The 16,206-nt window shown below is 40.6% G+C and overlaps 1 protein-coding gene across 4 annotated transcripts in view; it reads left to right on the top strand.

Annotated features, from left to right (window-relative positions):
- Mapkap1 (MAPK associated protein 1) overlaps nucleotides 1-16,206 on the top strand; it is a 239,235-nt gene that overhangs the window by 134,304 nt on the left and 88,725 nt on the right. For all 4 annotated transcript variants that reach the window (XM_048342838.1, XM_048342813.1, XM_048342831.1 and 1 more), the window contains exon 7: nucleotides 9,651-9,760. In XM_048342838.1, the coding sequence (XP_048198795.1) occupies nucleotides 9,651-9,760 (110 nt within the window). The remainder of the gene's footprint in view (nucleotides 1-9,650; nucleotides 9,761-16,206) is intronic.

The raw sequence follows: 16,206 nt of genomic DNA, 5'->3' as shown, positions 1-16,206 counted from the left end.
CTCTCTACTAATCTATCTATATCTACATATAACATGTATTTTTATATACATGTCACATAATAATGGATATATCATTTTGCTCTTTGTCAATGATATGTGTATGTCATTTATATGTGGTTTGGATGTATATCTCTGCACATGTCTTTTTCATTGAGCTAAAATGAAATTTTAAATACTGAAGCTTAGCCTGTGAATTCATTAGTTGACTCCTGGGGGCCCCTGAACCTCAGAAGATGCTGCTGTGAGAATTAATTTTGGCTTAGACCCTAATATATAGTGTTATTACATCATTGTTTTTCTGTCAGTGATTTATCAAATCTGAATAATTCATACTAAGATGTAAATGAGATTTAACTTTCCTTTGGGTTATTTTTTATTAGACAGTATACATAGCCATCACAGAAAAATTAGAAAGTAGATTTCTTTTTTTCATACAAAAGAACATTTTAGTGATGGAGATATGTCAGTGCTGAATACTTGCCTGACTTGTACTGGCTCTTCAGTCCCCAGCATGGATAGGAGGGAGGGAAGGAAAAGAAGAGAGAAAAAGAGAAGATAGAAAGATTTCCCTTCATTCCATCATGTAAAGATAATGAATTACTGTGCATATAATTATTTACATTTTAGAAGACTAATTAACATAAATGGATTTCTATTGGAAAAATGCTCTGAGTAAATAATGTGCAGTTAAAATTGTCTTCTGGAATTGAATTGTCTTTTGATTTTCTTCCTCAGTCAGGCCTAGGTCAAGCTAGCCTTACCCTCCAAGGCTCTTAGGCCTCAGGATACCACTGGACGGGAGAGCTGTTTGAGGAAAGAGAAGAGATTACTTTAACAGCTTGCAAATAAGGAGCCTGCTAATGCAAACTACCTACTTGCCAAATCCACAAGTGGATTCTGAGCTATCCCTGTTCTTGATTGATTTTGGATAGAGCAAATATGTATATAAACTGGAATCCCTAAGTTACTGATAGCTTACTACTTTAAACCTAAGCACTGAGAAAAAAATGGCTCTCAGGACTGTGGGAGAGGGACGAAGGGGATCATAGGAATAAGAGGGGTTTTGACTGGCCCCCAAAGCCAGATAAAGAGCTGAATTTCAGTTGGTGCCCAACCTCTGAAGAAGGGCTGCTTGCCAGCAGTCACCAGCAAGCCAAGGCCTGCTGATCCTTGACAAGTGGTAGGATATGCCGTGGGCCTGGTCACACTCCTCCACCCTTCAGCACAGGGCTAATTCAATCAGAATTTCTGGGGTTCAAAAATAGCAACGACAAAAGCAACTGTGGTGGTGTTATTACATTATACATGTTGACACTAAGTTTCACACCAGGAGAAAGAGGAAGGAAAGAAGAAGGAAAGAAAAGTTTTGAGGCTGATAGAATAGACAGAAACTCCTAGATCAGATGTTGGTAAGAACAATGGAACTGCGTTCTGACATTTTATGTTTTCCTTAACAATGTTTAATACAACCTGGGTGCCAGTGGCTCATGCCTATAATCCTAGCTACTCAGGAGGCTGAGATCTGAAGATTGTGGTTTGAAACCAGCCTAGGCAGAAAAGTCCCCATGAGACTGTTATCTCCAACAAACTACTCAAAACAGCTGGAAGTGGCTCTGTGGCTCAAGTGGTAGGATACTCACCTTGAGCATAAAGAGGCCCAGGGACAGTGCCTAGGCCCTGAGTTCAAGCTCCAAGACCAGCAAAAAAAAAAGTTTGATATAGCAGATGAACATGGGGAGGAAATGGTTCTAAGCAAATTAAGCAAATGCTTTAAGCACATAGGATCCAGATAGGGTTTTGCTATTTGAGTGAAGAGCTAAGAGGGAAAGGGTTGAGACCACAGACATCAAGGCCTAGAGTACTGGGGGCTGCCTTGGCTTCTCTTGGCTCCACACAGAGGGAAGTGTGAGCTGCCTTCTTAAGAGATGTGTCCTACACTTGTGCAAATTTCTTCCTTGATGGCTTTTCCAAAGGATTTTTATAGTTTTGGTTTACCTTCTTGATGGTATCTTCAAAGGATGCCCAAGTAACTAGATGTTTATTTTATTTATTTATTTTTTGGTCAGTCCTGCCACTTGAGCCACAGCGCCACTTCTGGCCATTTTCTATATATGTGGTGCTGGGGAATTGAACCCAGGGCTTCATGTATACAAGGCAAGTGCTCTTGCCACTAGGCCATATTCCCAGCCCCGACTAGATGTTTATTGAAAAGGGTATCATTAGTTTGAAGCCTCTTCTCTGTTATATTGCATTTTGACCTATAAAAGGACAAGAGAAGAAGAAAAGGAGGAGGAACATTTGGCATACTCACTCTCATGTCTATAGCAAATATCTCAGGCTGTATAAGCAACTCATTTTATAGTAAATTATAAGGTTGCAGTTTGGTAAGGAACAGAGCTAAAATGGGGCCTGGAATAAAAGATATGTGTGTGTGCTCTTTGTAACCAGGCCTAACAATATGGGTATAAATCATCCTAGTTATTTATTGTTTGCTCGAGTCATAGAGGGCCAACTGTGTGTTGTTTCTTTTCATTCTGTTGTATTAGCAAACATTTTCATTGTCCAGATTGTCCTCGTGTGTGGAAATGTACCATATGCAGCCTGTTTAATTTTGTATTTGTAAATCTGACTTGATTTCCTTTTTGGCAACAGCTACTGTCTAGAGAAAAGAAAAGATTTTTCTTTGTGTCTGTTTAAAGTGACAGAAATATTGGAGCAAGTAATAAAGATGGAAAACATTAATTACATACTTCTAAGAATTTAAAGGTCAGACAAGCCCAGCATGTATGTTTTGCTCACTGGAATGTCTGTCTGTTGAAATCGTGCCAGGATATGCTTTGTTCCTACAGTAAAAGCCCACATTTTAGATAGCCATCAATTTACTTTGGTATCCAAAAATTATACCAGATTGTTGCTTTAGTTACTGTATCTCCTAAAAGTTTAGGCCTCACATTTCTGACACTAATGTGATACACCCCCTTTGGCCATGTTTAGTTACTATGTCTCATTTTGATTTCCTCTGTTCTCCCCTCAGCTGATGTTGGAGTCTGTCAACTGCTGCTATGTACATGTCAGGCTAGTGACTTGTAATGTTTATTAATACCATGTCAGTCTTGCTGTTGAAAAAACCATGATGCTTCTCAGAAGGTTGCGATAGAACGAAGCGTTTGATTTCCAGATCCTGTCGGCACTGCATGGTGAATACATTCTCAGATGTTATGCAGTTCACTGACCTGACAGTTATGGAACCCCGCCTGGGACCCCATTTCAGCAGGACATATTTGAACAGAAACAGTTTGCAAAACTTTACACACTTAAGCTCCTGCCAAGGCAAACTGTTAGCCACTTGAGTTTGTTATAAATACCCAATGGCAGTGGTTAGAAGTAGCTCACGGTGTGTTTTATATTCTGAGCTGAAAGTGAATGTCTTTGCGGTTATATAGAGTAGTAAATAATTGAGTTTGATTAGGGAGAGGGACCTCATTATCCCCCACCTGTGCCCAGCTGGAAGGGGAGGGTCGAAATGAAGCCATTAGCTGTCTCTCTTACTGGCATTTCAAAGAGCTCAAATACATCTGTGTCTTATTTTCTTTTCTGGCACAATCAGTCGAGCAAGCTAAGCAGGCATGACCAGATTTGGCAAGTCCCAAGGACTCTGGCAAAGATACACAAGGAGAAGGCGGAGGGCAGTCATTTTGGCTTCTCACTGCCCATTAGTCTAGCGAGTTATGTTTTTGGAAAATGTCTGTTTTGAAAAAGAGTACTTTGTCCAATGTCAAACATCACATGCTCACACAATACGCTTTGATCTTTAAAAATAAAAAAAAAGGTCAGTGCAAGGGAAAACAAACTATAGCATTCACACCAGAATCAGCTCTCCTTATGGATAAAGTAATACCCAAAGGGCTGATCTTAAAGCAGGCATGCTGCAGCTATTACAAAGCTTTCTCTTCCTTATATGTGTTTATTTTCTACCTTGAGATGTTAGGGAATGAGCACATCTGGAAGTGGGCCCAGAGCGGGTTGGAAAGCAGAGAAGTATGTCAGCAAGGCTATTGTGAACTGCTCAGCACTGGAGAAAGAGTGCTGTTCTTGGCAGCCTTCTCCCACCTCTGGAAACAGAGGCTGTGACTCAGGAAACCATGACATTCTCCAAGGTCTTTTCAAAAATATCTTCTCAGTCATATGGCTAGTCTGATAGAGGGGACATTTATAGTTGAACTGTATTTGTTACAGTGGCAGTTGAACCTTTTTCACAGGTTGGTCATTGGTTCACTTCTAGAGGATGTACTTCCTGGTAGTCTTCTCCCTCCTGAGCATGGAGAAGGTAAATGACACAGGCTACACAGTCTCACAGATCTATGGTCAAGCTGTGGCTTCTTCAGGATCTGGTACATCCATGTAACCCATTAATTTGTTTTATAACTCTAAATAAGTGTATTAACCTGACTCTCAGTATCGTCTGTTATTAAAATAGGCCTATGTTTTGGGAGGTGATGTGATGATTATGTACACCTAGTGTTTAGTAAATGTTGACTATTATCATTGTCGTGTTATATATCACTTCTCTCTATAGATGAAGAAAAGCCTATAGTTGTTGTTGCTTATTAAATGTTTATTATTTGCTAGATAGTACAGTAAACACTTCAGAGTCAGTCTTACAATCTAAGAATTATTGTCAGCCTCGTTTTGTTCATGTGGTAATGAAGTCAGAGTGACTGTGTTGTTCATCTATGATGGCAAAGCTGGACCCCCCAAACCAGCTATCATATTCTAGAGTTTATTGAGCCCTTCTGCCTTGTGGTGTTTCCATTGTCTTTCTTGGATTGTTATAGAGCTAAACCACATGTGTGGTTTGAGACATCTTCTCACAAGGAAGCTTCTCTGACTTGTCACTCTTGAGTAGCTGGGTGAGGTGTCCCTGTGTCTCAGGCACAGTGTGAACTTACTCCTTTTGTGTGCTTGTCATAGACAACTATCAGCGTTGGTTGGCTTCTTTGCCTTTCTCCCTCACAAGACTGTGCTATGTAGATTAGGGATCATATTGCTGATTTCTGAATCTAAAAGAGGATACCCAATAAATAAAAGGTCTCAGGCAAATTACCTGATGTTAGCAGTCTCTATTTCTATAAAACGGTATAGTAATTGTACCAGTTTTAGGATTGAACAAGTTAACGTGGATACTATTTAAGCTTAAGACATCACTGGGCATATAGTAAGTGGTCAGTAGTAATAATAGTTGCTGCTGCTACTTTTATAATTGTCAACAGTGAACAACATGCAGTGTACAAATCCAAAAGCTTTGACTAAATCTTAACAAATTTCTCTGCAATACCACTGATTTTCTTTCCTTTTTTTTTTTTTTTTTTTTTTTTGGTGCTGGTACTGGAGCTTGAACTCAGGACCTGGGTGCTATCCCACGCTTTTTCACTCAAGGCTGGCACCCTAACACCTGAGCCACAGCTCCACTTACAGCTTTTTGCTAGTTAGAGATAAGAGTCTTACAGACCTCTCTGCAAGGCTAGCTTCAAACCATGATGTACACATCAGTAGCTAGGAGTAGCTACTGAGTAGCTAGGATCACAGGCATGAGCCACTAATGTCCAGCTACCAGTATGATTTTTGACTTCCATCATTCCCATCCAAAGTCAGAGTCAAGCAAAGGTAGGACATACTTAATTCTGTGGTTTGCTTTCAAAAGGGAAAACTGAAAATCGAGACCACAGGACGTTCCCTTTGGGTTCAGGGACGTTTGATGCCCAGGCCCGTGGCTGCTTGCTGACAGTGCCCCTAGATACAGCCACTAAGCCAGCAGACCATGTGGCCCTGGCCTCAGGGTTGCCAGTCACTTGGTTCAGTGGGTGTTGCCAGCCATCACCCAGACAATGCTTCTGTAGAGCTGAGGCAGAGAGGGGCTGCTGGGCCTCTTGGGGTGATGACATTGGGTCACAGGGAAGAAAGAGAACCAATTTTAGGAGACCTCTTTCACTACTTGCCAGCCTTAGTGTCAAGGACTTGGTGTTCATCGTGTATTTTGCCCTTATGACAGTTCTTAAGAGAAAGCAGCCTCTTCACAGTCACGGCTGAGCCTCTCTCATGGTAAGGGGCAGCATTTTGGTTAGCCATGAAACCAGGGTTTCAGCCAAAAGATATTTAACTGCTAGCCTGTGTGCTCTCCAGTTTGCTGCCCTCCTGTTTGGTTCTGACTCTGGCTCTGTCCCTGCACAGAAAATCTAAGCTTTTTGTACCCATTTCCTGTGTGTCTTTGTCACCTTTGGTTTGCTACTTAGTAGAAAAATGCTCATTGCATTGGCCTAATGTGGGTATGAAAGCTGTGGTAACTGAGTGGCTTTGCCTGGCACAGAGCTGAATTCCTCAGGTGAGTAATCGCTTCTTAAAATGCCTGGACGTTTTTCAGTGGTTTCCAGCCTTGACAGGACCTAGCTTTGAATTGACTGAAGCAGTCCCGGCAGCGTTTAGTCAGCTCTCTAAAGTAAACCCCACAAGCTGTGGCAAGGCAGCTGTCTCTGCTTGGTGCTCCTGATTGCCCTGCCCTGGAGAAGCAAGCTGCCTGTCCACAAGGGGAGCCAAGACCCTGGGTCCAAGTGTGATCCACCTGTGCATCTGCGGTCATCTCCCTGCACAGGTCACAACCCAGAGGAAGGGAGGCAGGACTAGGAGCCACTGTCTTCTCTTTCTCAGATCCAGTGCCCTCCATGGATGAGAGTGGCTTTAAAAGATTTCAATAGACTTTCTAGAAAGCCCATAAAGTAACCGTGGATGTAAAGAAATGAGGCACAAAACCCCCAATGTTTGGAGGTCAAGCTGAAAATTGTGGTAGCAAGTCTCCACTTCCATTTATTCAGCAGAACCATGAGTTAACAGTTGCCTAGGTAGGCACTGAGAACTACTTCTGTTTTGTGTCCTTATACTTTAGAATCAGTCATATACATGCGTCTCTCGGAAACCAAAATGCTGTCCCCGAGTCCCCCTTCCCTGGAGTGCTGTGGACTTGGAACAAGACACAAAGGTGGCATCTGTCTGGGGGGAAGGACTGGAGTGTGGGCCTGGCCCAAGGAAGCTGCTGTCAGATCTGATCCAGTGCACGGTCCTGGGACAGAGCCTCATTCTCCTTTGAGTACCCGTGTTCTTGTGGCAGTGGAACTGAGATGAAGGCACCCCAAGGGCCGTGGGGCGTACCCCTTCCCTTTGCCGCTATTTTCATTTTCCTCTTGTGAACCTTGCTACCCTGGCTTCAGCACGGAGGCTGTAAAGGAAGATGGAGAGCCGAGTTACCTCAGAATGATCACTATCGTTAACATTCACGGGTGGTTCACTTATCATTCCTGACTGCACAGACATGGCAGCCGCTCGGAAGCGTCCGCAGGTGTAGCATGGTGATACATATTACATTGTGCCACAATGGATTTATGTATTCTGTAACAAAAGAAAAGTGTAATGAAAAAATACAGAAGGTAATCCTTTATTCCTCCACCACGCAATTTATCAGTAATGCCTGTGGATGATAAGTGCCAGGGATTTCCTCTGCTTGCTTTAACCTTGTCACCTAGGTACGTTTTGGTAAAATGACAGAAAAATACAGACTGGGGAATTTTCTTCTGCTCAAAAAAAAAATCCTTTAAAAGGACACTTTTAATTTATGGAAGTTAGTCCAAACATAAGGCTTCCTTTTGAGTTTTTAAAGTCTGCCTTTGCTAAAGAAGATGAACATATTGGCTTGTCATAACACTATCAGCCAGCCACAGGTCAGGAGAGAATATAAACAATTTATAAGTAGACTCAGATCCACAGAAGTTCAGGTAGAACCCAGGTGGATGGGAGTTTATGAGATCAGGCCAGTGCTAGTTTGTGAGAACCCAAGAACTTGTGTTGCCTTTCAGCCCTAGTCATCCATCGCCCAACATATTGTCACAGATGGAGCCCATTCTGACTTCTGAGGAGAAAGCAAGGGAAGGCAAATCTGAGCGTGCTTGATTGGCATTTGTTCCAAACACACACTGGCCCAACGCCAGAGCAAATACCCCCAAGTTTTTAAATGCACAAGGCACTTTACATTGCAGCACTCTTGCCAAAGTATCACTTACTGCCTCGCTCCCTAAATATAGTTTTTTTTTTTAAAGAGCTGTTTCTTATTTTGCTTTGATCAGTAAAATAAACTTTTAAAGATTGTTCTGGGATGGGGTCCAGCTTCTGAGGTAAAGAATGGCCAGGGCTCAGGCATGATTCAGTAACAGAGCGTTCAGTAAAATTAGCTTGACAGTTCTCAGGCCTGCTGTTCGATAGCAAGAACTTGACCAAGTTAAAATGGATGATCGTGCTGGCCAGACCAGCCTCAGCTTTTGCTTTTTAACAAATGGAATGTCAAGGATTAAACAGCAAGCCGTATGGAGAAGGGGAGTGTGGAGATGTCTCTGTATTAGGGAAGCAAATTAGGTCCTCAGTTTTGAGATCGGCCCCTGTCCCCTGTGGAGAGCTAGCCACCTGGTTGGGTCCAGCCTAGGCTGCAGGCTCCCTTACAGCCTGTCATACCATTGGGAAGCTTTCCCAAGGCTTAGCTTGGGGCTTGGCTTTTCTTTCAGATTTCTTGTCAGTATGAAGTTCTGCCATGTTTTTTGGCCACGTTCCCCTTTGAGATTCTTACAGAAAAATGGGAATGTGACCAAACTCCTTGTAGCAATTCCCTTGTTCCATAGTTGGAAACTTGAGTCTTGTTTGTTACATGAGCCTACTTGGAATTGGCGTGTTTTGCTCCAGTGCCCAAGCATAGTGGGTAGGATTTGTGATGCTTGCTATTGCAATTAACAATCTTGGTGAAGTTATACCTTACTCAGAAGATGGGTTGCTGTTTTTAGTGTCCTTATACTTTAGCTAAATTCTCTTAAAAAGCCTTCCCCAACCCAATTTGACCAGAAGCTTGCAAGTAGCCTTAGTGGTTTTCCTTCTCCTCTTCTTCCTTCCCCTTTACTTTCTCCTCTCTTCCTCCTCTTCTTCATTTTCTTTTCTTGGAAATTAAGTTATGCAATTTTACAAGTTTTTTTATTATCTCTAAGTAGTTGTACAAAGTAGTGTTTCTTCTTATAATCACTTGTATTTCCTCTAGTATTTTGTTGGCTTTCTAGGAATGAAGTAATGAAATCATTCCTATTGAAGTGGATGGATGGATGGATGGATACGTACTTTACTAGCCAGTTAAGAGCTTTACTTTTCCTCCATTCATATTGTTTTTGGAATATCCTTTCCCCACCCACCATGACATTTTTCTTAGGGAGCATCATGAGCATATTATGATGATTGTATCTGCCTGTAGTGACATCTATGGACACAAGCCAACTTTATCAATTGTCAACCCTTCCTGCATACCTTGGGAGCAAGCACTAGGCACCCATGGTACTACTGACCCACACAGAGCAGTTACCTTCAACTTGAGATGAATTAGAAAAACCTGTTCTAACCATGTCTCTCTTTCACTTGGAATCACATGTAAGAGAATATACCCCCATGCACACACACATTAGAAGTAAATTTATTCAACCTATCTGTAGATAAATGGCACTTTGATGAACACTTATTAAAACTTTCTGAAACAGTGAAGATTGTGGTGATGATTTGATATTTGTCTTTTTCTGCAGAAATGCTGCTCATGGATTCTCCCTTATTCAGGTGGACAACACAAAGGTCACCATGAAGGAAATCTTGCTAAAGGCAGTGAAGCGAAGAAAAGGATCCCAGAAAATTTCAGGTGAGATAATTAAATCATACCCTAGCTATAAAGCTTTTTTTTTTTTTTGCCAGTCCTGGGCCTTGGACTCAGAGACTGAGTACTGTCCTGGCTTCTTTTTGCTCAAGGCTAGCACTCTGCCACTTGAGCCACAGCGCCACTTCTGGCCGTTTTCTGTATATGTGGTGCTGGGGAATTGAACCCAGGGCCTCATGTATACAAGGCAAGCACTCTTGCCACTAGGCCATATCCTCAGCCCTGCTGTAAAGCTTAACCCTTATAAGGACTTAGGGTGTGTGTGCGTTTGTGTGAGGTATGTATGTGTGTATATGTGTGTGTATTTGATAATGGGCTAAGTTGTTTCAGTTATCATTGGTAGAAGGTTGGTTAGCAGCTTTCTAGTCTAAAAATAAGGAAATGATTTTAAGTTTTCTCTGGGCCCTAGGAAAGGTTTGGGCCAGTAATATATGTAAGAAGAATGTGTTATATCAGTTATGAACATTCTATCATTAATAATTTGAGGTAAATTAAAACAGATACTTGGGCTAACCATTAATGTAAAGCTGTCTTTAAATCCAAATTAAGGGTCTAGAAAACTGTAACCCCCTCTGTACTTCACTTTGACAATAAAGAAAAAAATCCAAATTAAGGGACTAGAGATGTAGCTTAGTGAGAAAGAATGCACATGGCTCTCAATTTGATCTCTGGCACCACAAAAATAAAAAACAGAGTAAATATTAAGCTTGAGCCAAACAGATTAAATCTTAAGCTGGAGCCACTGCTTTTTTTTTTTTTTTTTTTTTTTGGCCAGTCCTGGGGCTTGGACTCAGGGCCTGAGCACTGTCCCTGGCTTCTTTTTTTGCTCAAGGCTAGCACTCTGCCACTTGAGCCACAGCGCCACTTCTGGCCATTTTCTGTATATGTGGTGCTGGGGAATCGAACCCAGGGCCTCATGTATATGAGGCAGGCACTCTTGCCACTAGGCCATATCCCCAGCCCCTGGAGCCACTGCTTTTAATTTCATATATTCACATAGTTTTCCATGTGACTTTTTATTTACTAGTGTTTAGGGGAAGAAAAGAAAAAAATATCTTTATTTTTCACCAAATGAGGATAACTTTTAAAACATTATTTTTCAAAGGTATGTCAGTTGTTGCACACAAATTGCTGACAATCTTCAGCTTCTCATTGCCCAACTTTGTTTAGGAAATAAAGTTTATTGTATTACATATAATATTTAAAGGATATAGGACAAATATATGATCTTTATTTTGAGAAATAGCACAAATATTTGTTGTACCACAGACTATTATAATATAAATCAACCTGTATGTGATATGGCAAATATCTCTGCTTTGTAAATAGATTTCTTAAACACCTTTGATTTCACCTTTTAAAAGAGAGAAAAAGCATTGCTCAGGTTGAAGAAAATAGTTTTGTGCTCTTTTTAAGGGGAGGCATATAATCTGTTCCAGATTTAATTAGCTATCTTCAGATGAAAGCTGAAGTTTTAATAAAAGTTAGAAGAGATAACACAGTGAAGGACACGGATGAGCTGTCTCAAGGCCGGATTCCAGGGGAACGATAAGAGCTGTAAAAAATGGCAGAGGAGAGCAATTGAATGGAGCAATGAAAATCTGATTCTCATAAAAAAGAGAGAGAGAGAGAGATGCTGGTAGGGGCCGTTGTAGATGAGACCTGCTAGCGTCTGCAAGCAATTTGGATGCTTGCCAGGAGTCATTGTTCACCCTCGGCTGTGGCGGCTCCGTCCAGATGTGCCAACTGCACGTTTCGGCTTTTGCCAGCTGACTGCGCCGTTTGATAACCAGCTCTCTGGATGCCCATCACTGGCCGCAGAGATAGAATTAAATGATGATGATCTTCCCACAAGTTGGGAGAGGAAACAATGCATATAAATCTTGATTTCATCTCAGCATGAGAAGTCTTTATCCATCATCACTCATAATGAACAAGTCGTTAGCTGGGATGAATGGTGTTCTGGTTTTTCCAAACACCTCTTTTGTTCATTTTTTGGGTGACTTTTATCTATTGCATGGGGGTCAAACCTTTTTGCATTTAGGGGATGATTGAAGAGGCAAAGCTTCTCCTTCCCAAGGGAAAGTACATGTTTTGGGGTTCCAGGTGCCAATCTAATAGTTTTTAAATTGCCTCAATACTCAAAGACACTTAATAAGGGCTCATTCTCTTTTAGAATCTAGATTCATTTTTGTTTTGTCTCTAAATTTTTTTTACATAATAGTATATTTTGCAATATAATTATTTATATTCTCACAACAAACATGTTTTGAATTGTCTAAGAAAGAGATGGAACTTTTATTTATTTAACCTTATAATAGAAATTCTGCTGTCACTGATTTTTTTTTAATATCATGAAATACCTATTAACTTACTGGGATACAGCTGAGCCAATGTCTTTCCTTCTGTCTCCAATCGTCTATGTCCAATCTTCTACCTGTTTATTTGTGTCCATCCCTAGTGTCCACATTTATCATACACACACTTATGGTCACCTTTGTGTACATATCCCTGCCATTTTCATCAAACTCTTTTGCCATATCCTTGGCAAAGACTTAGGTCTTGTTATCCGAGAAACAGTGATCTGCATTATTTATTCCTTTTCATGCTAGGAAAGCCAATTGAGATTGATACATTTACATAAATTACTGTCCTTTTTTTTTTTTTAATCCAGAAAGCTTTTTAAACTAAGAGGCGCTTCCAATTGCTTTATTGAGTCTGCTCTAATAAAATGAAAGGATTTCCAATTTGGCAAAGATATTTAAGATTAATATGGTATATGTGATAGTTTTTAACTTTGTACTGTAGAATGGAGTTCTTTTGGAGAGAGATTTTGAAAAGAGGAAAACTCTCTTTGTCATAAAGGTAACACAAATACTTTGAAGAAGAAAAATTTGTTGGTGCTCCAAGTTAGCTATAGTATTTAACACTTGTCCCCTTGTGACATATGAACTTGGTGGGAAGAGATGCCAGGTTAGACACTTACTGTGTGCTTCCCAAGCTTCTACCACAAAGCCCGACTCAGCATTTCCAAGAAATGTGTCCATTATGCCCCAACTTCGGGACACAGGGAGAGTCCTACACTCTTGTCAAATAACTTTTTTCCTTATGGGGGGGCAGAACCTCATTCTCTTTGCTATTATTCAACTTAAGTGAGAAATAGCACTTGAAATTAAGCAACATGTGTGTGTGCCATGGGAGGCCGGTCATTCTCATACTTTTTATCTATTAGAGGTTAGTTATGCTAGAAGGACATTTCAGAAAGCCTACCTTCTACTTCTCTCATCCTTTTTCCAATTCTTCATTTAATAATGACTAAAAACGTAGAGTTTGTACTATTTCATTATTAAATAAAGGCATATGCTTAGTGACAGTCCCAGCATTTAATACTCTGCTGTCCTTCCCTCTAACACTTACTCCTCAGTTTTCATTTGTTTTAAAAAAAAAAAAAAAACCAGAAAGTAGTAGATGCCTGAGCAGAAAATTTTGCGCAAGTAAATAGCTTTGTCAATAGAAACCTTCATGGTTTTAAGTTTTTGCTTTTTAGGATATAATATCATTGCATCATTGTAACTGATCTAAAATTTTCACTTGGATTGTTTGCAATTATTCCATCAAGTCATAACTATTTCTACTCAGTGTGGGGCTTTTTTCCTGTTAATATTAATATATTTAACTATAGTGGTCTTTTCTGTTTGTTCTATTTTTAAAGCCTATTTTTAAATGTCTCTTAAAGTTTCTTCCTAGCCTTTTATTACTGACCTACTTGACACCTGGAATCTACTTTTATTGGCAGAGAGTTCACACTGCTGGAGAAAATAGTACACGGAGAGTCTGGGTTTTAGAAGAATTAGATGAAACCTTTTTACTAATTTTAACAGTTGGGCGGGTGTGTTTTTGACACACTGAAGATAGCCTGTCAGGGCCCTGGATTTAGCCAGGAAAATATTTAAACCTGTTATTTGGTAAATAAGAACCTTAGTCCATCAATTTCTCCCTCCTTCAAGGTCATGCTCCTGATCAGCTGTCTTCCAGGCTTCTTGGTATTTTATGAATCAGTATTTTAAAGTGCTGTTAATTGAGGTTGGAGGCATGACTTAGTTGGTAAGGCACTAGCCAATGTGCAAAAGCATCAGGTACTGAGTTCGAGTCCTGTTCTCTGATTAAAAAAAAAACAAAACTGCTGTTAACTACCAGCCTTTACCACTCTCCTGAAGTATGATATTGGGCATGATAGAGATATGGTTGAGAAATAGAGATAGCTCAGTTTCAGTTTTTGTAACAACATAGAAATATAAATGCTTCTTGATCTTCAAATGAAAGAAGGCTTCAAAGTGGGATTTACCAAGCAAAACGGATTTCTCCATAGCTCTGATTCTGTGTTTATTTTCATAGTGCAGTGGAAGTGATTTTCTGTGTAGCCTGCTGAAAGGTCGAACAGAAACATACTAACATCCTTACCCTATCCATTCTTTGCTTCTGATGTGAAAGACATTTTTATTAGCTTGAAGATCCTTTTTAAAGGTTCTTCAACATTGTTAACAGACTTTGTGACACTCATTCCTTCTTCTATCTCACACAAAATTTTACCTAGAACACAAAAGTGTTCAAATGCAAGCTGGGCACCGGTGGCTCATGCCTGTAATCCTAGCTGCTCAGAAGGCTGCATTCTGAGGATTGTGGTTCAAAACCAGCCTAGGCAAGAAAGTCCATGAGACTGTTATCTCCAGTTAACCACCAGAAAACCAGAAGTGGCTCTGTGGCTCAAGTTGTAGAGTGCTAGCCTTGAGCTGAAAAGCTCAGGAACAGCATCCACGCCCAGACTTCAAGCCCCCCACAGGCAAAAAGAAAAAGGGGGGGAGGACTGGGAATGTGGCTTAGTGTTAGAATGCTTGCCCTAACATGCATGAAGTGAAGCCCCGGGTTCAATTCCTCAGTATCACATAAATAGAAAAGGCCGGTAGTGGCTCAAGTGGTAGAACCCTAGCCCTGAGCACAGAGAGGCTCAGGGACAGACCCCAGGCCCTGAGTTCAAGCCCCAGGACTGGCCAAAAAAAAAAACAAGAAGGTTGAGGGCTATTGAAGAGGGTGAATGGGGATGGATATGGTCTGTGTAATTTACTTTCATGTATGAATATTGAACAGTAAAACCTGTTGAAATTGTTCTAAGAATGGGGAGAGAGAAGGAAGGGAGTGATGGGGTGTTTGATTGGGATACATTATTTACATGTTAAATGTCACAATGAACCCTCTTGAATAATATTAGTTAATATATGCTAATAAAATAAAGTATATAGCTGATACCTGATTGGCTTACCTCATGCATTAAAAATTAATATAATATGTTCATATTGATCCATAATGTGTTTTTAGCTGTGCTGTACAGTCATTCATCACGTACCCCACTCAGTAGTTCTGTGCTGGGTACGAGGAGACAGTGGTGAAAATCAGCAAAGCCTTGCTAGGGCCTTGTCTTCTAGAGTGACAGTAAACATAAGGGGCCAAAGGGGATGTAGCAGACTAGGGAGCCCACCCTATCATATATTGGGCTGTGAAGAATTAAAAAGCAGGGAAGAAGACCACCATTCAAAGCATGCCTTTGTTAATATAAAAAGACATTTCAGATTATTTTGCAATTTCATTTCATTAATTCCTTTCCCCCAAAGTTTTAGGAAAATTGACCCTTTCAAGAGATACAACAGGTGCCCCATACCATAAATAGTACCATTATCATCCAGTCATGGAGCAGTCTTGAATTTTCCCTGCACCATCTTCCCATGTCTTAATCATTACCAAAATGTATTTTGGACCTTTGAGAATATCCTGATGAGCCCAAGACCCTGTGACTTTTTGTATGGAATGGTAACCTAGCTAGTTTTCCTCACTCTACTCTTAGCCCCCTCCAATCTTTTGCCCCCCATCCAGAGGTCTTGTAAACAGAATCAGAGATCGCTGTTGCTCCATGCCCTTCAATGACTTACATTTGTATTCAGAGTAAAATCTAAACTTGTGAGAGGAAGGGAGTGAACCTAAGAAAAGGGAAAAAAAGGGGGGGGCGGAAATAAGTGCAGAGTTGGTGGTTGCAGTTGCCATCTGATCTACACTAGAACAGACAGTCCTTGACAAGGGAGAGGGCAGGGTTAGAAACCGTTACCTAATCTAGACTTTTCTAGTTTACACTGCTCTGACTAGGTCTGTCTGTATTCCTGTACATGGAAGGTTTCCTTTCATGCCAGTTAGTCCTCATAAAGTGTATACATGTGAATTTATTATTTATCAAGAATGTTTTAGCGGAGTATGGTAGTGAACACTATCCAGTAGCTAATCCTAGCTACTTGGAAAGCAGAGGCAAGAAGATCACAGTTTTAGGCCAGCTCCTGGTATAGTTAATGAGACCCTATTCCAAACAAACAAACAAGTAGCAGAAGGTC

The sequence above is a fragment of the Perognathus longimembris genome, chromosome 1 (assembly GCF_023159225.1).
Source record: "Perognathus longimembris pacificus isolate PPM17 chromosome 1, ASM2315922v1, whole genome shotgun sequence".
In the NCBI taxonomy this organism is placed as follows: domain Eukaryota; kingdom Metazoa; phylum Chordata; class Mammalia; order Rodentia; family Heteromyidae; genus Perognathus; species Perognathus longimembris.
Note: the sequence above shows the minus strand (reverse complement) of the source record. Positions and strands in the feature narration are given on the sequence as shown.